Genomic DNA, 22,217 nt, shown 5'->3' with positions numbered 1-22,217 from the left:
GTGTGGAGTTTGCACATTCTCCCCGTGTTTGCGTGGGCTTCGCCCCCACAAACCAAAGATGTGCAAAGTAGGTGGATTGGCCCTTAATTGGAAAAAATGAACTGGGTACGCCAAATTTTTTTAAAAATTGAACAAGGGCAATTTAAAGTCCAGGAATTGCCAGACCAAAGGCAATGTAAACAAATGAGCACAGGACTGATGGTTAAATGGTAATTGTGCGAGATTAAATGCGGACAAGACAGATTTGAAGTTTACAAAGGGTGCAAGATGGGAGACTGGCATCAGAAGTGTCAAATCTAGAGGTGCCAAAGGCATGGATGACTAAGTCTGCATTTGTAGCACTTGAAGCAAGGGGTTAGAATTCCAGTCGTCGTGATTGTATCCTCTTTAAATGTGTGGCAGGTTTACCTTGTGTTGGCTGAGGAGGAATGGCAGCAACATCAGTAATCCCCCATCGTGGACAATCCACCAGACATCTATGGTGCCTCCGGCGAAACGCTCCTGGTTTGTCGGGAAGGAATCTATGTTCTTGGTCACCAGCAGCGCCTGGTGAGCAGCTGTCGTTTCACGTACCATGTCTGTAATGGGACAGAGTCAGTACATTAACGACAGGGGGAGACGGTGGTGAAGTGGTAATGTCACTGGGCTAGTAACTCAAGAGGCCTAGGCTGGTGCTCTGCCAACATGGGTTTGAATCCCAGCAGAGCAGTTGGCGGAGTTTGAATTCAATTAATAAATCTGGAATTATAAAGCTCGGCTCAGTAATGATGTCCATGAAACGATCATCGATTGTCGCAAAAACCCATCTGGCTGATGAATGTCCTTTGGGGATGGAAATCTGCCACCATGTGACACCAGACCAATGGCAATGTGATTGACTCTCATCTCGCAACCCACTCAGTTCAAGGACAATTAGGGATGGGCAACAAATACTGCCCTTGCCTGTATTGTCCACATAAAGAAACAGCTTGCAACTCGGACTTCTCCCTCTCAAAGGGAGGACTGGCTCCTTTTGAGCAAATACGAGATCCACTGAAACATACTGCTCCCTGAGAACCCACTCCCAACTCCATGAACGGATCAGCAGAATGTAGCACTGAGTCACCCGAGCCAAATTAAATCCCCAGTCCCAGCCGGGAAGCGGAGCTGCCGTGTAGAATGGTACTGATGCCAAGACAGTCAGGCCAGAGCAAAGAAGGATTAAAATGCACCAAGTACAATGCCTCATGGATGATGGCAGTGATTCCCTTATCCATGATCAGCAATCACTCCCTCATCCATCAACAGCTAGCACGTGGAGGAGTGTAGTGCAGTCAATATCCACGTCCGTGTTCTCCATCATGGTTATATGCTGTCACATCACCTTATTTATCCAATTTCTAAAACAAAAATCAAAATCTCTTAACTGGAGAAGAAAGTCATCAATTTAGTTTAACATTTAGAATTTGACTTATGTTATGGGCCAGAGTTTAGAGAACCCCAGAGTGTACCATGGAGTTCACCTGACCCACAACTTTTAATAGATTGTGGTATGGGGAGCACACGGCCCACTCAACAGGTGTGGTACAGCAGAAATGGGAAAGTCTTTTTAAAAATCAAAACAATGTTTATTCTATGAACGCAAGTTAACCTTTTTTAAAACAAACAGTGAACATCTAAGCAACCATTAATTTAAATACAACCCCAAAGACTACAACACTAAGTAACCCTGTAAGCTGTCCTTTTAACATCCAAAAGACAACAAACCTTCAAACAGGAGCACATTAGGTTTACATTCAATACTGAGACCTTTTACAATTCTGGGATCACCAAGTGATCCATTGGATGGCAGAGATCAACGTACAGCTCTTTGTTTAACCTTCAGATGCAGCTCACTGAAAAACACAGACACACCCAAGCTTTTTCTCAAACTGAAACTAAAAAGCAGAAGTACAGCTCAGTTCCACTCACACTCGGACATCACTCCAGTAACATGAGCAGTTCCATTTCTTAAAGGTACATTTCTTAAACACCCATTTCTTAAAGGTACTCTCACATGACACTTAAGTGTGTAAAAGAAATGATCAGCTAGTTTTGATACAGAATTAACAGAAACAGTCAGGATGGGTTAACTGTTCATGAACTGAAAGTGGTTGACTAAATAGTTGTTAAAAACAGTTTTAACCTGGGAGTAAGTCATAAATGCTGTATAAGTGAACAGTATTCACTAGAGTGTGGAGCACAGTGATCACAGAGTTGAGAGTTTCTTGAAAGAGTGCTAGAGTCAGGAATTTGATGCAAAGCGGTTGACGTGGATATACTGGTTTTTTAAAATTCTTTTTGTTTTTAAACCTCCAGTAGCTGGCACTGTTTTGTTGCTAAGTGAGGATGCTGTAATTTGCTATTACTTTTAAGTAATTAATTAGGTAAATAGAAAAAACAATCAATTCATTTAATTTTTTTTTTAAATCAATTAATTAGCTAATCAAATAAATGAATAACGTTAGCTTGATATGGCCGGGCAAATAGCATGTCATAACTGCAGTATGTTGAAGTTTGTGGAGAGCATTCTATAATAGAAGAGTCTGGCACATATAGAGTTAATGTGGGTCTGAGCATAGTATTGCCCATACAGTGAAGCACACTGCCCACACGAGAGCACATGACCCACACCCTGGATCAGTGAGATGTTGGATAGAGCCGCATGCGGACGTAAACATGGAGACGATTCCCAACTTGTACCCCTTATCTTTGTAAATAGTTCTGATGGTTAATGAAGACTTACAGTTAACCTACATATGACTCTGTGACTTCTTCAGAACTAACAAACTATAACCAGCACCTCACAACATGGTGGCAATTCATGGAACAATCACAAACCCTCCCCAACATGCAGAGACAAACCAAAATGCTGGAAGACAGAGGAAAAATTCAACAAAGCATTCTGACTTGGAAAGAAGCTCCAGAAGCAGAGGCACAGAAGTATAATTGCTACAAAAATGCTCCAAAGAAAGGCTTGGAAGCTTAAGGCAGAGAATTAAAATTCCTGACTGCAGCAGAAGGTTCAATTGAATCTCCTTTGGAAGTCCGGCTTCAGAGTGCAGAGTCAACAGAACCATAGACAAAAGAGCAGAATTAGGCCACTCAGCCCATCGAGTCTGTTCCGTCATTCAATCAAGGCTGATATTTTTCTCAGGGTGATCTAAATCGTTTAAAATTCCAGGCTGCAACAAGTCCTGAGAAATCATCAAAGTAACTTGGTGTCAAATGTGCAGTTTAAAAGAAACCAATAGCTAAAACGTGATCCCCAAGTCAGAGCCTGAACATGTGGCATCCAAACACATCAGAAAGTTAAAAAAAAAAAGAGAAACAGTTAATTAAATATTTTGGGAACATTGCGCCTGTTGAACTCGGTAAGAGGCCAGCAAAAGCTAGAATTCAAAGGGTTCAAATTTTTAAAAACAAAACGCTGAACAAAAGCATTCTGCAAACTCCTGAGCCTAAGGCAGAGATTTAAGGTTCCTGACTGCTGCAGAAGACTCAGCTGAATCTCCTTTGGAAGTCGAGCTTCAAAGTGCAGAATCTTTTTTAAAATAAATTTAGAGTACCCAATTCATTTTTTCTAATTAAGGGCCAATTTAGCATGGCCAATCGACCTACCCTTCACATCTTTGGGTTGTGGGGACGAAACCCACACGAACACGGAGAATGTGCAAACTCCACACGGACAGTGACCCAGAGCCTGGATCGAACCTGGGACTTTGGCGCCGTGAGGCAACAGTGCTAACCACTGCGCCACCATGCTGCCCTCAGAGTGCAGAGTCAGCAGATTCTGCAAGGATTTCAGGCAGCCATATTTTAAAACTAAATTCAAGGTGAGCGTCATTGCCATTGAAACGGAGCCCATCAAAACCAGCAAGTGTCGAAAATCTCTATCGCCAAAGGGATTGCTACCTTTTAATACAATAAGCTCTTAAAGCAGGTCCTAGACCATGGATCAGAATTCCACACTTCGGTGCGCAGCACGGTGGTGCAGTGGACATCACGGTGCCAAGGTCCCAAGTTCGATCCCGGCTCTGGGTCACTGTCCGTGTGGAGTTTGCACATTCTCCCTGTGTTTGTGTGGGTTTCCCCCAACAACCCAAAGATGTGCAGGGTGGGTTGATTGGCCAAACTAAATTGCCCCTTAATTGGAAAAAATGAATTGGGTATTAAAAAAAAAAAGATGATTTCCACATTTCAAAGTCATTTTGTATTTATCCAAGGCCCAGTTCAATCACAAATTTGGGCATCCTGGAGAAATGAGCTTTTGAATTATCAGAGTAAATCTGGTTGAAGTAGAAAATTGAAAAAAATCCAGATTAATACCTTTTTATACGTGTTTGGCGAATTCATTGAGGAAGTAATCCTAATGCAGTGCACTGATGAGTCCTCAGCCAGCTTCAATGAAATATTAAAAGCTTTTGATATTTTCATCTTCAAGTTGTGAAGCGCACACAACTTCAAAATAGGGATAGAAAACCCTCTGTAAAGTTCACGAGAGGAAGACAAAACCCAAGCAAATCACACAAACGTACCAGAGGGGCAGGGAACTTGCCATAATTCCCAAAGGTATAACTTTTTGGAATTCCAACACATTTCCTGAACTGTAATAGTAGGTGGCAGCTGGTAATGAATGACCAGGACAAAGCCCTGCTGCAGGTGGAGCAAGAAAAAACAGAAGTAATATCAAAGTTGTATTGAAAGAGTTGAAACAAACTGCAAGCTGGTTATATACCTTTGAAAACTCATGATAAACTATATGAAGCAAACTGCAATCTGAACAAGCATTTCTGAGGCATCACAAAGGTACCAGGAGGAAACAACAACCCTCAATTCCATGGTTGGCAAATCAAACAGGAGTTGGTGAAATGCAACCAGTTGTGCGGCCACGCACAACAGCAGGCAGAAAATGTACTCAAATACGTTGCGGTCTTGAAAGATTCTTTGAAGAACCAATTCATGCGCTTAGAAAATCAAGGGTGTTAAAAAGTAGTTGAATGTTACTTTAGAAAAAGCTGCATTGGAACTATCAGTAGTGATAAAGCAATACACTGAAGCTCAGAGTGAGAAGTCAAGAACTGAACAGTTAAAGAACAGCCAATTTGCCTTCAAGATCAAATTCAAAAACAGTACCTAACCTTTCAACAGGAATACCTTGAACAGCAGAACAAACTTGAGACTCTTAAATTAGAAGATAAGTAATTGCGCTCTACAAAGAAAAGGAAAACCTGCTAAAGGATCTCCACATGCCAAAAAGATCCCTCAGGTCAAAGTATGTTCCTCTGGAAAATTACAAAGTGAAGCAAAATTAATTTGTCACTTTGAAGGAATTGGAGAAGCAGTTGGCAGAGAAGATTCAGGAGTGTTCTACATTCCAGGAGGAAGACCAGAGGCACAAGAGAGAGATTGAAGAAAATGGGTGGACATTTGGAACAAATCTTGGGGGGAAAAAAGATATGTATGAAATTCAAGAACCTAGAATGTCAAGGGCAAGCAGAGCTTCTCACAAAAAGAGTGTGAAGAGCTTCGAAACAATCGGCAGAAATGCAATTACAGAATGTGAGCGTGAAGATAGCACAGATGAATTATCCTCTGCTGTAGGAAAACTGATACCTGTAGAGAAATCAACTTTCACGGACGAAGGATGAGTTTTTAAGCAAAATCGAGAACTGTTGAGAACACTGGAGTGGTCCTCACAAGGAGGAGGTAACTTGACAGAAGACTTGAAATGCTCAAAGGATTGTCGAAGCAGATTCCACAAAGATAGCACTTCAATTGAAACTTGAGCAATTTCAAGCATTGGAGGTTTTGAATGAACAGCGGGAACAGTGCCTGTAACATGCAAAAAAATTGAAAACGAATCAGAATAGTTGCTTGAATGGTGTCGGAATTGATGGAATTGTTGAACTCTAATCCAGTCCAAACAGCAGGATGGATGAGATGCAGAGTATGGAAGAGCAAATACAGACTTTAAAAGCAGATAAGGACAATTCTAAGAAAAACATCAAGGGTCTAACGAATGAATTGAGAGTCTAAACAGCAGGCAGTGACCATGCAAGAAACATTCCGGAAAAAACGGAATGCCCAGGTGAAGTTTCTGCAGATAACTCAACTTACCAGAATAGTTGTGGAGCTGAATGAAAAGACCCACAAGCTCGGAAAACAACTGGAAAAGAAGAAAGTAATCAAAAATGTGGCTACAATTGGTGAACAAGTGGGAACGAAGGTTCTATTGTTGAAACATGACGTTCCATATACATCGCCATGACCTCCCAGATACATCGCAATGACCACGGGATGAACAAAGAGGAGAAAGAAGCAATAAGCAGACAAGCACAACGTTAGTCTAGCCCACAAGAAATGAGTTTGAATAACAACCACCAACTAGCACAACAGTTGAACCGACCAAATGAGGTTCAACACGAAAATAAAAGGATGAAAAAATATACCGAGACTCTAGAACAAGCTCCAAATCTATAGAAAGAACCAGGAGCAATAGAGGCTACTCATTCGTCTGACAACAGCGTGGGTGAGATATGGAAGGGTTGTAAGGCCTCCAGACCATCTGAAACTTTGAATTTTAGGAGTTGAGGGGGGGGGGGGGGGGGGGGAGGAGAAGATGGGGTAGTGATAATGTAATAACAATATACCAGGCTGATTGTAATAACAATGAAAGACATAAGGTAAACTATAATCACTGAAAATATGTTGGAGAAAGACTTGTGAGGAGGTTAAGGGTCTGGCACATACAAGGTTAATGTGGGACTGAGTAAATTAATCCCCCCCCCCCCCCCCCCCCACACACACAGTAATGTAAGAGAGCACATGACCCATTCCCGGATCGGTGTGGCGTTAGGAAGAACCACAGGCATGAAGGGTACAAGCTCATAGCTTGTACCCTTTACTGTATATTTGTAAATAGTTCTAATAGTAAAAGACTTACAGATAACCTATGTATACAGTTGAAGACTTCTTTAGGCCTAATGAACTGTAACCAAGGCCTTACAACAATTTTAATTTTGGATAATCATATGTGCAGTAAACATCTGCAGCTTTAGGAATTTTGCCTCAGAGTTCTTGGACTGGAGTCCTAGCTGAAGACATTCCATGGTTTCAAAGAGGGGCAAGAATGACCTGGACACATTGTTCCAGGTGAATTAACAGATTAATAAACAGGTTTGATCTAACAGCAATTGCACACATTTGTAAGAGTTTACAAGATAATCAATGTTGGGAGCTAAATATTCCAGGATATTTAGCTTTTTGAAGAGATATGCAAAGTAGACAAGGAGTGGGGGAGGGGGGGGGGTCATCTTGATATAAAATGGATAAAATAAACAGTGGAGAGAAAGGATCTTGGATCAGACAAAGCAGTATTAGTTTGGATGGAGCTAAGAAATAGCAAGTGGCAGAAACCATTGGTGGGATTTGTTTATAGCCCCTAATGGCAGTTGTAGTGTAGGACAGAGTATAAATCAGAAAATTAGAGGTGCACATAAAAAGGTAATACAGTAAACATGGGGCGGTTTAATTTTCATACAGAGTGAGCAAACCTAATTTGAAGTAATAGTGTAGAGTGTGAATTCATGGAATATGCACAAGATACTTTCCGAGATCAGTATGTTCAGAAACCAGCCAAAGGACAGACTATTTTGAATCTAGTATAGTGCAGTGAAAAAGGGTTAACTAGCAACCTTGTGACAAAGAGACCTGCATGAGAAGTGGTCATAACATGATAGCTTCTTATATTAAGTTTGAAAGTCATTTAGTGAAGTCGAAAAGTAGGGTCTTAAGTCTGAACAAAGCAAACCTGAGGAAGAGAAGCATGTTTACAATGATAGATTGGATAACTACTCAAAATAAATGACAGTAGGCAAGCAATGGTTAGCATTTAAAGAATATATAATTTGCAACAAATCAACATTTCTTTCAGGCACAAATAATTGATCCAACCATGGATGGTGAGGAGTTAAAGCTGGTGTTCAAGCAAAGGAAGTACCGAATCATTTGTCAAAATAGCTGTAAGCATAAGAATTGTGGAGGGGTTTAGAATTCAGCACAGGAGGACCAAATAAATTGAAAAGAAAGAGAAAAGAGATTAAGAGTAGACTAGGAAGCGGCACAAAAAGAGATGATTGAAGTTTACATCGGCAAGTAAATAGGAAGAGATTAATGAACGTAAACTTGTACCCATTTAGAGACAGACAGGTTAAAATTATAACAGGGCATAAGGAAATGGAAGATATTAAACAAATGCTCTGCATCGGTCCTCAGGGTGAAAACACCAAAAACATCCCAGAAATAATCAGAAACCAAGGGTTTAGCAAGAATGAGTAACCTAAAGCAGTCAGCGTATGTAAAGAAATAATCCCATGAATATCTCCAATACTATGTGGTGACAAATCCCCAGGACCTGATGACCTGCATCCTGGGATTTTAAAAGAGAAAGCTGTAGAGGTAGTGGATGCATTGGTGCTGATTTTCCATCGTTCCTTAGAGCCTAAATGAGTTTCTAAGGCCTGGAAATTAGCAAACATAAACCTGCTGTTTAAGAAAAGGAAGAGACACAAAACAGGAAACTAAAAGAGCAGTAATTGACACAATGCTAGAAACAATTATAAGGGACATGGTGATGGAAGCACTTCAGAGAAACATTAAGCAGCATAGATATCTAAAAGGGAAATTTTATTTGAAAAATCTGTTGGGTGTTCATGAGGAAGTAACTAGTAGGATGGCTCAGAGGTAACTAGTAAATGTAGTGTATTTGGATTTTCAAACGGCATTTGCTAAGGTACCACACAAGAGGCTATTATACAATATGAGGCAATATGATTCACACCATCAACACAACTGAATTCTTATGCATTCTTAGAATTAGCAACGTGCAGATGACACAAAGATTGGCGGAGTTGCTAATAGTGCCGAGGATGGTCAGAGGATACAACAGCATATAGATTGATTGGAGACTTGGGCACAGAAATGGCAGATGGAGTTTCATCAGGACAAATGTGAGGTGATGCAATTGGAGGATCAAATCTAGATATGAATTATACTGTAAATGGCAGAATCCGAGGAACATTAAGATACAGAGGGTGCTGGGCATGCAGGTCCACAGTTCCCCAAAAGTGGCAACCCAAGTGGCCAAGGTGATTAAGAAGGCATATGGCATGCTTGCCTTCATCAGCCAGTGCATCGAGTGCAGGAGTTGGGAAATCAAGTTCGGCCACATTTGAGGTATTGCGTGCAGTTCTGGTCATCACATTATCAGAAGAAGGTGGAAGCTTTGGAGAGAGTGCAAAGAAGGTTCACCAGGATGTTGCCTGGTCTCAAGGATGTTGGCGATGAGAAGAGGTTGAATAAACTATGATTGTTTTCACTGGAAAGACGAAGGCTGAGGGAAGACCTGATCGAGGTCTACAAAATTATGAGAGGCAGAGGGTGGATAGTCAGAGACTTTTTCCAAGGGTGGAAGTGTCAATTACAAGGGAGCACAGGTTCAAGGTGAGAGGGGGAAAGTTTAAGGGAGATGTGCAGGGTAAGTTTTTCATGCAGAGTGTAGTGGGTGCCTGGAATGCGTTGGCAGAAGATATGGTGGAAGCCGGCACATTAGCAACATTTAAGAGGCATATGGATGGGGAGGAAATAGAGGGATGAGACCGAGTAAGGTTTTGTTTTTAGTTAGGGCATCATGATCAGCACAGGCTTGGAGGGCCAAAGTGCCTGTACCTTTGCTGTACTTCCTTTGTTCTTTGACTCCAGTTTGTTCTTGAGCTTAGGGATGATCGGATCGATATGCTTAAAATGATCAGGGGTTAAACTGCTGAGAAAATATTTTCTCTGGGGAATCCCACCAGGGAATCCACTCACTCCCCCAACTCCATCACCACCGGTTGAGTAGTGGGACATTTTGAGGTGCAGCAGTTCAAGGACCATATAACTTCTCAATATTCCATTATGTTGTTTTCCTATGTATTAATCATTTGAGTCTCCAAACGTCAGCGACTATGCTTTTTAAGTGAAAAATATCAATGCCGACTGGCATTTTATATTGAACCTTGAATCATTAGTCTTTAGCATAGATAGCAATTCAAAATGCAAACAGTTTGGTTATGTAATTCAAGCCTATTAAATGCATAAATTGCAGAAAACTTTACTTACAGGATATGGAACAAATCCAGGTAGAGTTAAGATGCAGACCAGCCATGTAGATATTATTGAATGGGGCTTGGCACACGTGTGCAAGCATTCATGCATCAAGCTCGTTCTTCAGTCAATTCAAACTAATCCAGATCTCAAAGAACTATTAGGCATCTAAATTAATGGCTCATATAATATCCCTCTGATATTCTCCAGCACTTGAGATTAAATGCTATCAGGTCTAGAAATTTGATCAATCTTCAGTGCCTCAAACCAATCTAAGGCCATTTATACATTTATATTCAGGGAGTCAATATCTAAAACATTTGTACCTACTGCTGTATAACTTTCAATTGTGAAAACGAATACAAAATATTTCAGCCATAGCTTACTAATCAATCCTAAACAACAAGCAAAATCCTTTAAAAGGCCTATGAGGATTTTCTGACCACAAACAGACCTCATAAACCTTTTATCATGGGAATACCACCTGACCGGTTGTTTTTTCCAATGAGTTTTGGGCATTCAATTGTGGCTTTAGTTAACTTCAACTATATCAGATACCTGTACAAGCAATCTTGCCAATGCTTAGTAGATGGTGAAATATTTTATTTTCCCGGCTATTTACTACTTATGGAAATAACTTCAATTTCCTGATCGATAACGTATTTCCATCAACCAGCACACCCCAATGTACATTTTAAAACCTTTTTTATAACTGAAAATTAAATCCATTCTTGCATCAGGTACAGCAAGTTATCGGCAGCAATAAGTTTCCCAACTAAATAAAATTTGATGACATAATGATTATAGATGGGAATTGAGGAGCTGTTAGGACACGGAATGTTCCCACCAGAAACAGTGGCAGGAATAGACTCCATCATATCTGAAATTTAAAAAAAATGTTAACATTTAAAAAAAGTCAAGTGCTGCAAAATGGGATTAAGTGGTTGTGTATGACTGGCGCAGACGCAATGGGCCTTCTCCATGCCGTAGTCCTCGATGACACCGAGTGGATAGCTCTTTCAGAGAGCTGTGCAGGTAATGATTGCCTGAACAGTTTTCATCTGTGCCATGAAATTCTGCAGTTACTTCCATTTCTTCCCAACATGCTGAGTGAAGAAATTCTTTTCTGCCCCCTTACACTATCTTTTCCCTTCCTCGCTATCTATTGAATAAGATAATACGCCCCAATTTCTGACCAATTATCTTAGTTTAATAATATATATAGCTAATTTTAAGTATTTCAAATAGAACAAATGAAATGATTGACAAAACTATCTGGGGGTCTAAAAAAAAACCTCCATACTCTTGAGAATCTGGCTTTATGTGACCCAAGTCCTGATCCCTATAAAATATTTATTAGGTTGGGAAGCCTAAAGAGGTGACAACGCTGGTGCTGAGATTCTATAATTGAGGCAATTGCCCGATTCACTCCTGCTTGCGATCACACAAAGAAATAAAGGACATTAATTGAAAAGAGTACAATGTTCTTTCTGAGGAAATGCAGGCTTTAAATGGACTAACTTGGCCTTGCCTCAGTTCTAGGGCAAGAGATTTATCTGCGGAATGTGTTTCTCTCTCCCAATAGGCTGGTGGCGCACCGCTGCACGCCACATCCAACTGTGACAACGCTGCCACTTGAAAACCTACGGTAGTCAGGTGCATCACAATGCCAGGTGGCCGTTCCCCAGGTGGAGGTTGCTGTCAAGATTGGCTCATTCCTGAAAGAGTTTGGATACATACGGGCTCCGCCGCACACACGTGCGCGCGCACACACACGCAGGGTCCCCTTTGCACTGTAGGAGTTCTATGGTTGAATGGCTGTGAAGGAATTCGATCAGTCTGCATTTTGGGACCCCCAGCCCCCCCCTGCTTTTGGGGGACCCATGACAGAGCACAATGTTGTTTCATTGCGAATCCACCCCTGGGTGCAAGAGTAAATATGTCTAACTACACTTCTATGTAGGGCATTGGTGAGGCCACACTGGGAGTACTGTGCGCAGTTTTCGTCTCCTTACCCAAGAAAGGAAACCCACCCTACAGGATGAGCACAAAGGCTCACTAGACTGACTCCTGGAATGAGGAGATTGTCCTATGAGGGTTGAATAGACTAGGCCTCTACACTTGGAGTCTAAGTGCAAGGCGAGTTAATTGAAATGCACTAAATTGCTAAGCGACTTGACAGGGTGAGATGTGCGACTGGGGCATCAAGACCATGGGTCAGAATAAAGGGCTGGTCATTTAGAACTGAGATGAGGAGGCATTTCTTCACTCAAGGGTTGAGTGTCTTTGGTATTCTCGATCTCTGAGCTTCCATGGTTCTCGGTCATTGAGCAGACTCAAGACGAGGTCAATATGATTGGAGGATATTAAGGGGTATTTGGGGAGATCCATTATAATTTTGTTGAATGGCGGATCGGGTTCGACGGGCCAAGTGGTCTACTCCAGGTCCTTTCTTTCTTACACTCACAACTGCAGGTCCTGTACTGGTTCTTCCTACATTTGAAAACAGTAAGGAGTCTTACAACACCAGGCTAAAGTCCAACAGGTTTGTTTCAAATCACTAGCTTCCGGAGCACTGCTCCTTCCTCAGGTGAATGAAGAGGTGGGTTCCAGAAACACCCATATATAGGCAAAGTCAAAGATGCAATACGATACTTTGAATGCAAGTCTTTGCAGGTAATTAAGTCTACAGGTCCAGACAGAGCAACTGGAGAGAGCGATAATCACACATTACATCACGCATCGTCAAACTCGGGGGGCGCGACCTGCGGGTGGGTCGCGGGCGGGTCACGGAGCCATCCGTCGCGGCGCTCCCGATCATACAAATCTGTGCGCAACAGCCGGCTGTTAATAATGCCAGCTGCAAGCGGCCTTCAAAATGGCCACGAACATGTAAAACAAATGAGGCCGTACTGCGCATACGCTCCGATGATCGGGCACGCATGCGCAGTGCTGCCGCTTTTTTTTTTAAAACAGTCGCAGCTTTTGTTTTACAAGTTCGGGGGGGGTTTATTTATTTTATTCATTTTATTTTTATTTACAAGTTCAGGGGGGTTTTATTTGATAAACTTTTACAGGACAAAAATGCAGAACTTTGGACAGATGGAGACTCCATACTTTCCGACACCGGAAGGCTTCGCCTTCATTCAACAGGTTCCATTGGAGGAGCGTGTACGAGGGCCAAAGGGACCCAAAACCATTTCCTCCATTTTTGTCAGCAGCAAACAAGGTAAGAGAAAATGGTGGGTCGCGCAGGTCGGCTGGCATGGGTCGCGAAGGTCGGCCGGCGTGGGTCGCGAAGGTCAGCCGGGTTGGGTCCCGAAGGTTGGCCGCTTGGTAAAAATGGGTCCCCGGAAAAAAGTTTGAAGAACACTGCATTACATTAAAAAAAAAGTGAGCTGTGAGCGCCACCTGCTGTTTGCTGATAGGAATGCAGAGATCCAGAAAAGGTGCCCATTTCATCAAGGACCACACAAAGAATGTCTCTGAATTATTGACAACTCACACTACACTAGAAGAGTGTGTTTTGTTTCTATTTACGGCACTTAAGGTTTCAAATTGTTAATCCTCCATAAAAAAATACATGCCCGAGATGCTTAGAAGAGTTTCACAATTTAAAGGACGATCTGGATTAACAGCAAGTAATTCGTACTTGTGTTTATTAATCTCCAACATGTAGACTGTGATGTTTATATTGAGGCACATTTTATCTAAATGGAATAGCAATAATAATTGAATGTTTGTAGTACAGAAGAGGGCCATTGAACACATCATGGCTGGACGAGACTCTCTGGTAGAGCAATTAATCTAGTCCCATTCCAGACCTTTTCCCATAGTCCTTCAGATTCTCTCTTCAGGTAATTTTCTAATTCTCTTCAGAAAAATGATAATAATGTCCTAAATTAACTGGGTGTATGACTGGTAAAATATTGTCAGAATGATTATTTGGTTGATCAGGACAAAGCATTCTGCTTCATCGGTAGTCTAACTACTGGCTTAAACGTCCATTCCCTCCATCACTGGTGCACTGTGACTACAGGGCGCACTATCGACAAGACGCGCTGCAGCAACTTGTGAAGGCTTCTTCAGCAACACTCCACAAATTCTTGTCCCCCACAAAGCAGCTCGCGGAGTTGAATGTCATCACCTCGCAAGTCACACACACCATTTGGATTTGGCAGATTTGTTGTTCCTTCAGCATTGCCCAAAGTGATGGAGCTCACTCCTAAACACAACATTGGAGGACATTCATCACATGGACCGTAGGGTTCAAGAAGGCCCATCACCGGGTCCCCAAGGGCAAGAAGGAATGGGCAACAAGTGACAACACCCCGAGAATTAACTTTTAAAGTGTGTCTGGGTGCACTTTCCAGAATCAGGGACTGACTACCGACAGTTCGACAGAAAGTCAGAACCACATGGCGCACATTCAAAACAACTGAGGTGGGTTATGCGCAGTCCTGAACGTTACATCAGTACCAGGGAGGAAATAACTTGCTGGACTTTGGTGATGCCTGGATAGTGAAGGAACCAAGGCATGGCTCAGGTTAAGTCCAGGTTATTGATTTTTAAAAACTGACAATGTGTTTGGCCTAATCAACGGTTCTTTGCAAACACGATGGAAGCTGGAGAGAATGGATCCATGGTGTACACGGTTACACAACTTCAAGTCGACTTGAAAAGTGATTTTATAATCTTGAAAACAAAAGACAGGGACAGAAGAAAGACATTCAGCACCTCAATCTTATTACATAGACATAGGAGTAGACCATTAAGCAAGCTTGTTCCCCTATTCAATCAGACCGGATCTGTACCTCAATTCCACTTTCCCATCTTTCTAGCATATTCCTGGCTACCCTGACTCTTTTAAAAAAATAATTTTAAATCTACGAATGTTAGTCTTGGAAATCTTAAGTTGACCCCAGCAACCACAGCCAGATTTCCACAGCCCTTGGTGCAATGAAATGCTTTCCGATCTCCCTCTTATACCTTGGCTCTAATTTGAAGATTGTGCCCTTTGGTTTTGAATTCCCCGGAGAAAACATTTTCTCGGCGACAACCCTTGATCATTTTAAGCATCTCGATCAGATCAACCCTCAACTGGAGGTCGAACTGGAGCCCTGATGGATTCCTAAAATGCTTAAATGGCTAGGTAGGATGCTCTTTCCAAGGGCTGGTGAAAACGCAATGGGCCAAATGGCCTCCTTCTGCACTGTAGGGATTCTATGATCATCCATGATAACAGATCAATCGTGAAATTAGACTTGGTGCCTCGTTGACTAATCACGTGAAGATTCAGTGAATAATTGAACAATGTGATACTGACCGACAAAGTTTTTCCACCCGGTTGGACCATCCGATTGCCTCCATAACTCTGGCCATGCCACCAGAACAGTGTTGTGTTTCATTCCGCCCAGGCCGGATGACTGGGTCAAGTGGGACACTCCATCTCGCCGGTTGGATGACACCACCACGTGGCAGAAACCTTTTGTCTTCTCCAGCCCCATCAACGACTTGATGTTCTGAAAACAAAACAGGACACATGAAGGGGGGGGGGGGGTGCAGAGTCACCATCTCCACTTGGCTATCCATTACGCTGGTGTTGAGTGCAGGCACATGCATGCAGGAATGTACAGGGGATGTTAATAGGGTCAAGGTGGTGGCAAGTTTCACAGTTCTAAACCAGGTCTCAGCAAAACGGAGGTGCAAGGGCTACGTTTTCACTCTGCAAACTTCCCAAATCTCAGGCATGCCAAGGTGCAATTTCCCTGGCCAAGAGCAGGAGAAATGAAACCGCCAGACCATTATCCCAGGCTAGTTGCAGGGTCGCATGGGTGAAAGGTTGGAAGCAGGCACTTTGCCTGCTCCCTCAAACCACTAAGATCTAATACTTGAACTGCAAGGAAAACTAAAAGGGGGGGGGGGGGGGGTTTCCATGCCCTCTTATTGAGAAACTGCAGTGGTTGCAACGCCCCACTATTTGACTTTGTGTATAACATAAAACATTGTGGCCACTGCCTAACTCAGTGCAACAGACGCTTTGCCACAGTGAATGGTGAATTCAACACTTAACCCTAATGCCAAATAATCACACACAACTGTTGGCATTGGGTGTGGAAGATACCAACCTCAAATTGCTCACGGCTCGCCCGAGAGACTCTGACCCATTCTTTTGGATAGTGAATATGCCTTACCATATAGTGCATATCCCTCATTATCCAAGGTTAATTTGCAATGGAAATTGTGTCTTAGAATCATAAAACCATAGAATCCCTACAGTGCAGGAGGCCGTTCGGTTCATCGAGTCTGGATTTGGATTTTGTTTATTGTCACGTGTGCCAAGGTACAGTGAAAAGTATTTTTCTGTGAGCAGCTCAACAAATCATTAAGTACATGAAAAGAAAAGAAAATACATAATAGGGCAACACAAGGTACACAATGTAACAACATAGCACCGGCATCAGATGAAGCATACGGGGGTGTAGTATTAATGAGGTCAGTCCATAAGAGGGTCATTTAGGAGTCTGGTAACAAAAGGGAAGAAGCTGTTTCTGAGTCTGTTTGTGCGTGTTCTCAGACTTCTGTATCTCCTGCCCGATGGAAGAAGTTGGAAGAGTGAGTCAGCCGGGTGAGAGGGGTCTTTGATTATGCTGCCCGCTTTCCCCAGGCAGCGGGAGGTGTAGATGGAGTCAATGGATGGGAGGCAGGTTTGTGTGATGGACTGGGCTGTGTTCACGACTCTCTGAAGTTTCTTGCGGTCTTGGGCCGAGCAGTTGCCATACCAGGCTGTGATGCAGCCAGATAGGATGCTTTCTATGGTGCATCTGTAAAAGTTGGTAAGAGTTAATGTGGACATGCCGAATCTCCTTAGTTTCCTGAGGAAGTATAGATGCTGTTGAGCTTTCTCGGGGGTAGTGTCGACGTGGGTGGACCAGGACAGATTTTTGGAGATGTGTACCCCGAGGAGTTGAAGCTGCTCACCATCTCCACCTCGGCCCCGTTGATGCTGACAAGGGTGTGTACAGTACTTTGCTTCCTGAAGTCAATGACCAGCTCTTTAGTTTTGCTGGCATTGAGGGAGAGATTGTTGTTGCTACACCACTCCACTAGGTTCTCTATCTCCCTCCTGTATTCTGGCTCATCGTTATTCGAGATCCGGCCCACTATGGTCATGTCATCAGCAAACTTGTAGACAGAGTTGGAACAAAATGTTGCCACGCAGTCTGTGTATAGGGAGCATAGTAGGGGGCTAAGTATGCAGCCTTGCAGGGCCCCGGTATTGTGGAGGAGGTGTTGTTATTTATTCTTACTAATTGTGGTCTGTGGATCAGAAAGTCGAGGATCCAGTTGCAGAGTGAGGAGCCAAGTCCTAGGTTTTGGATATGAGCTTGGCTGTGGTTATGGTGTTCAAGGTGGAGCTGTAGTCAACAAATAGGAGTCCTTGTTGTCGAGATGCTCTAGGGATGAGTGTAGGGCCAGGGAGATGGCTGGCGTCTGCTGTGGACCGGTTGCGGCGGTATGTGAATTGCACCAACCCTTCAAATGAGCACTCTACCCATGTCCACTCCGCTCTATCCCCGTAACCCGGTAAACTATCCTGCACATCCTTGGACAATAAGAGGCAATTTAGCATGGCCAATCCATCTAACCCACACATCTTTGGACTGTGGGAGGAAACCAGAGCACCCGGAGGGAACACACGCAGATACGGGAAGAACGTACAAACTTCACACAGACAGTGACCCAAGGCCGGAAATGAGCCTGGGTCCCTGGCGGTTGTGAGGCAGCAGGGCTAATCACTGTGCCATCGGGCTGCCCTTTTTTGAAATCATCAGATAATTAGGCTGTACACTGGTGGGTCCAGGAAACAATTGGGTCTAATTCCAGTCAGATAGTTAACTTGGGTCAAAAATACACTGCAACCCGGAGCTGACGTTAAAAAGGTTTACTTGGGCGGCATGGTGGCACAGTGGTTAGCCCTGCTGCCTCAGGGCACCGAGGACCTGGGTTCAATCCCGGCCCCAAGTCACTGTCCATGTGGAGTTTGCACATTCTCCTAATGTCTGCACGGGTCTCACCCCCACAACCCAAAGATGTGCAGGATAGGTGGAATGCCAATGCGAAATTGCCCCTTTATGGAAAAAAATTAGGTACTCCAAATTAAAGAAATATTTTTTTTTTTTTTTTAAAAAGGTTTTCTTGCATTTCCAACATGTCTATGGTTGGACAAGTACCTGCTCAGCATTCTGAACATCCCCGTGCTTCTCCAGAAACGTCCCTTCCAACACTGAGCCAACAATGGACAACCCCTTGCCAGCCTTGAGCTGTGTGGTGAGCGACAAGAGACGAGGGTGCTTCACATTCTGTTCGGCATCCAGATTCAGCAATATCAGCAGCTGGGGTCTGAAGGGGGAGGTAGCAAAAGAGGGAAGGGGAATGGAAAAGCAAAAAAGTTAGATGAATAAGCAGAGTCCATTTTGTGATCTGCAAAATAGTCTTTCTTTTCTGCTAAAAAAGCTAACTCTGGATGCACAAAAGACCAAGAAGACTGGCTGTTCGTTTATTTTTCCCTTGCTACCCCTCAACTCGCCCGTCGCTGGAAGAAAACGGCAACACCTAGTCTCCAGAAAATTAGATGGCACTGCTTGGTTTGTACATGCAGCGGTGTACCTCTTGTGGAAATTAGATGCACCACACCTTGTGATGGCATTCTGCATCAGTAACCAAGGCCAACACCTCCAGTAGCCAATTCTAACCAACTATCTTACTTTTCATAAAGATTGTCTTGGACTGAACCGAAATACAAATTTACCTTAATCATCTCAAAGTCAAAAACATTGTAGTCTATCACATTTATGTCCACTATGTCACATTTGAATGTTCATTTTCAGAGTACTAGTCTCATCGGATTAGTTCAGTGCTCAGTTTATCAAAATTCTGCATTTCCATTATACAAACAGTGTTTGTACGGTTATTCAAATTTACTGATGTTGTCCAATTTTCATGGATGTTGGGGAAAAAGGGCCCTGTCAATCGATTCCAAATTCTTTGTAAATTTACTATAAGATTATATAAAGATCTCCATTCCAAATGCTTTGCATGGTAAAGTAGTAATCCAATCATTCCGGTTGTGTTTGATGGTAAAACCCACTCTTGCAAAAGAGCACTGGGAGTATTATTTTGCATGAAACCCAGGACATGGTGCCCTTGGTTCTGATCTCAAGTCAACAAGATTTTGATTTTCAGCTGCGCATCCCTCAAGCTGTTGGGCATAAGAGACAAGTTACCAAGAAAATGAAAATGGACCAACACTTCCAGATGCAAATGTTGCTATTAAGCAGGGCGCCTAGCTTTGCGCTCGCAACTTGGAAGATCCTTTCTGGAAAAATAAATTTGAACAGCTTTGCAGATCTGAATTTGCAACTAGCAAACTCCAGTTCTGAATTTACCTCCAGTTCTTTGTGTGAGGCGGACCATCCTCCAATCGCAGCAGAGCATACCGAGCTGCATTCAGGGACAGGCCCCTAATGCCATCGCCCCATTCTTTTTCAGCTCTGAAAAGAAACATTAATAAAATGATTTCCCAAAAAAAATACTAATATGGGTACAAACCATGCAATACTCACGAGGTCATATAAAAATGTATTTGACTACGAAAGATAGCAGCCATCTTACCCTCGATATTCAATGTACTTGTAGATACATCCTGCTATGACCATGGCGACCAGTGCGTAATACCAGGAACAGATGAACATCAAGGCAAGACATAAACTCATCCCCAGGAAGGACAAGGTCCTGCAAGTAAATTACTTACAGTAAGGCATTAAAATCAGAACATTTTCACATTCTAGTCAATTACGCTTGTGCTGGAGCCAAGAGTGGATATGTTTGGAGTTGTAGGGCGGGTTTCACCGGTGTCCCGCGAGACGTCAGAGTCAGAACTCTGCCCCAAATGGCGGGACCGAATGAAGCTTGTGAAAGTAAACCTACTTACGACCTACCTGCTCGGGATCCACTGGCCTCTGCCGATTCTCCAGCCTCCCAGTGAGGCTGCAGCCGGGTTGCCGATCAGTGCCAGGCGGAACGGCACCTGGGGGTGGGGGGGTCTCCTGTGCCATTGGAGACCCTTGAGTGGTCAGCAAGTGCAATCGGGCATTGCCAAGGTGCCCGTTGGCACTGACAAACAGACAGGAGCACTGCCTGGGTGCCAGGGTGGCAGTGCAAGGGTGCCTGAGTGCTAGGGTGGCACTGCCAAGGGTCAGGGGGCAAGGGGCCCATGGCCATGAAACGAGGGTGGAGGGATTATTTGAACGATGGGGGTGTGCAGGGCAGGTTAGTAGGGGCCTCCAGGAGGTTAGGGGGTGGGAGGGGGTGATAGGTGGATCTCCTAGAAGGGGGAGGGTGCTATAAAGGGGCTTGGGGGGGCCTGAAGAGGGGGGACCCCTTAGCAGAGTGTCCTCACTTGGGGTGTGTGAGATAGTGTCCATGGGTGGGGGAGATAGTGTCCATGGGTGGGGGGGTGACGCGATCACTTGGAGATGGGTGGGGGGGTGACGCGATCACTTGGAGATTGGGGCACCCTTTCAAAACTCTGGAGTTCAGCTCCCAGTGCTGAAATAAATTCTAAAGAAACGGTGAGAATCTCCCTAGGGCCCAAAAATTGACTAAGTGTCATTGAATAGCGGTGGGAAACTTGCCGGCAGGAAACTGCCTGAAAAACATGCCACAAAAAGAGATTTGGGAGGAGTATCACACCCATAGTAACTCCCCTCCCAGTTTCCAAGATTGTGTACGTTATATTTTATGGCTAAGGAATGTGCTCTTGAGGCTATTGCGCCTATGGAATGAGGTCCTTCAATCTCCAACGTCACTGATAACACTTAAGTCCAAAAGCATACTGAACCACGTAATATCGCCACGTGTGCATGCCAGAACTACAAACTACACAGGTGCTGGTCAATTTCACCATGTAGCTCAAAAAAAAAATCAGCAAATATATTAAAAATATGCCTCGGCATACTGTAGAAATATGATACAACTGGAGATCCGCAGCATGTGCAAGGAGGCAATTATGCAATGCTTACAAGTTATGCTATTACTGCTATAACCAACCTGGCTCCAAGGAGACTTAGCCACACAAAGAATTATACTAGAAGCAGCTCAAGTCAGCTTTCTATAATTAGTGTACAGGGGACCTATGTAAAGTAGTTTATGAAGATGGAGGAAAAACCATGGAATTATACACAGAAAACTAGGATTTTTAAAAAGAACCTGAGTTTCACATTTTAAAATGGACCCAGACCCCAAAGATTGCTGAGAGTGTAGACTAGCCACTGACAGGAATGGCTGCAGGGTGTTTTTCCAAGGAAAAATGGAACCCCTACTCTGCTTCCAACCAAGGTGCTTATAATGCCATCCAAAGACTGATTTATCATATCTGGGAAATTAAAAACATAATGATGACCTCATCTGGGTATAATTACCCAGACAAGACAAGTGTAGCCTGGGTCTCCAGCAGGAACATACATAGGAGGAGGTTAAAAGCCTGCTCGCTGCAGACCTGGGGTGGGAGGAGGGGGGGCAGTTCTGTCTTGGCGGTCCGTTTGTGCGTGCTCTGAGAAAAGCAGCTGGGAGTTCGCCAGACTGGAGGTGCTATAGTAACTGAGGCAGGGGCCTGCAAAATAGCCTTCATTTGCAGGAACATCTAAAACTCTCTCCTTGACTGTGGAAATCAATCAGCCAGCAGAAAGATCGCAGCTGGAAAAAGAAGTGAAATCTCGCTGTCAATCCGCAGAACACCTGAACCAAAGAATCAACTCTTCGCCAGCAGAAGTCAACTGCTGGAATCAACCTGTGTCAGCCGCAATGCTCAATATTTACTCCTCGCAAATCAAGGAATGTCTGTCTAACATTTTTAAAATATTTACTTCAAATGGAGTCAAACTTCTAATCCGCATGAATGTGGACGCATATGTTTTACCGTTTCCCCTTATCTTTTTGGCAGTTAATAAAGTTAATCTATCTTAACTCAAGAAAGCCTGGTTAAATTGGTT

The 22,217-nt window shown here is 43.4% G+C and overlaps 1 protein-coding gene across 2 annotated transcripts in view; it reads right to left on the bottom strand.

Annotated features, from left to right (window-relative positions):
* Positions 1-22,217, bottom strand: part of slc12a7b (solute carrier family 12 member 7b) — a 405,364-nt gene that overhangs the window by 28,524 nt on the left and 354,623 nt on the right. For both annotated transcript variants that reach the window (XM_072509843.1, XM_072509844.1), the window contains exons 15-19: positions 19,840-19,959; positions 19,614-19,718; positions 18,399-18,567; positions 15,491-15,686; positions 409-578 (exon numbers count right to left, since the gene is read on the bottom strand). In XM_072509843.1, the coding sequence (XP_072365944.1) occupies positions 409-578; positions 15,491-15,686; positions 18,399-18,567; positions 19,614-19,718; positions 19,840-19,959 (760 nt within the window). The remainder of the gene's footprint in view (positions 1-408; positions 579-15,490; positions 15,687-18,398; positions 18,568-19,613; positions 19,719-19,839; positions 19,960-22,217) is intronic.

This window comes from Scyliorhinus torazame, chromosome 6 (assembly GCF_047496885.1).
Source record: "Scyliorhinus torazame isolate Kashiwa2021f chromosome 6, sScyTor2.1, whole genome shotgun sequence".
Classification (NCBI taxonomy): domain Eukaryota; kingdom Metazoa; phylum Chordata; class Chondrichthyes; order Carcharhiniformes; family Scyliorhinidae; genus Scyliorhinus; species Scyliorhinus torazame.
The sequence above is the reverse complement of the archived record's forward strand: the minus strand, read 5'-3'. Positions and strand labels throughout refer to the sequence as shown.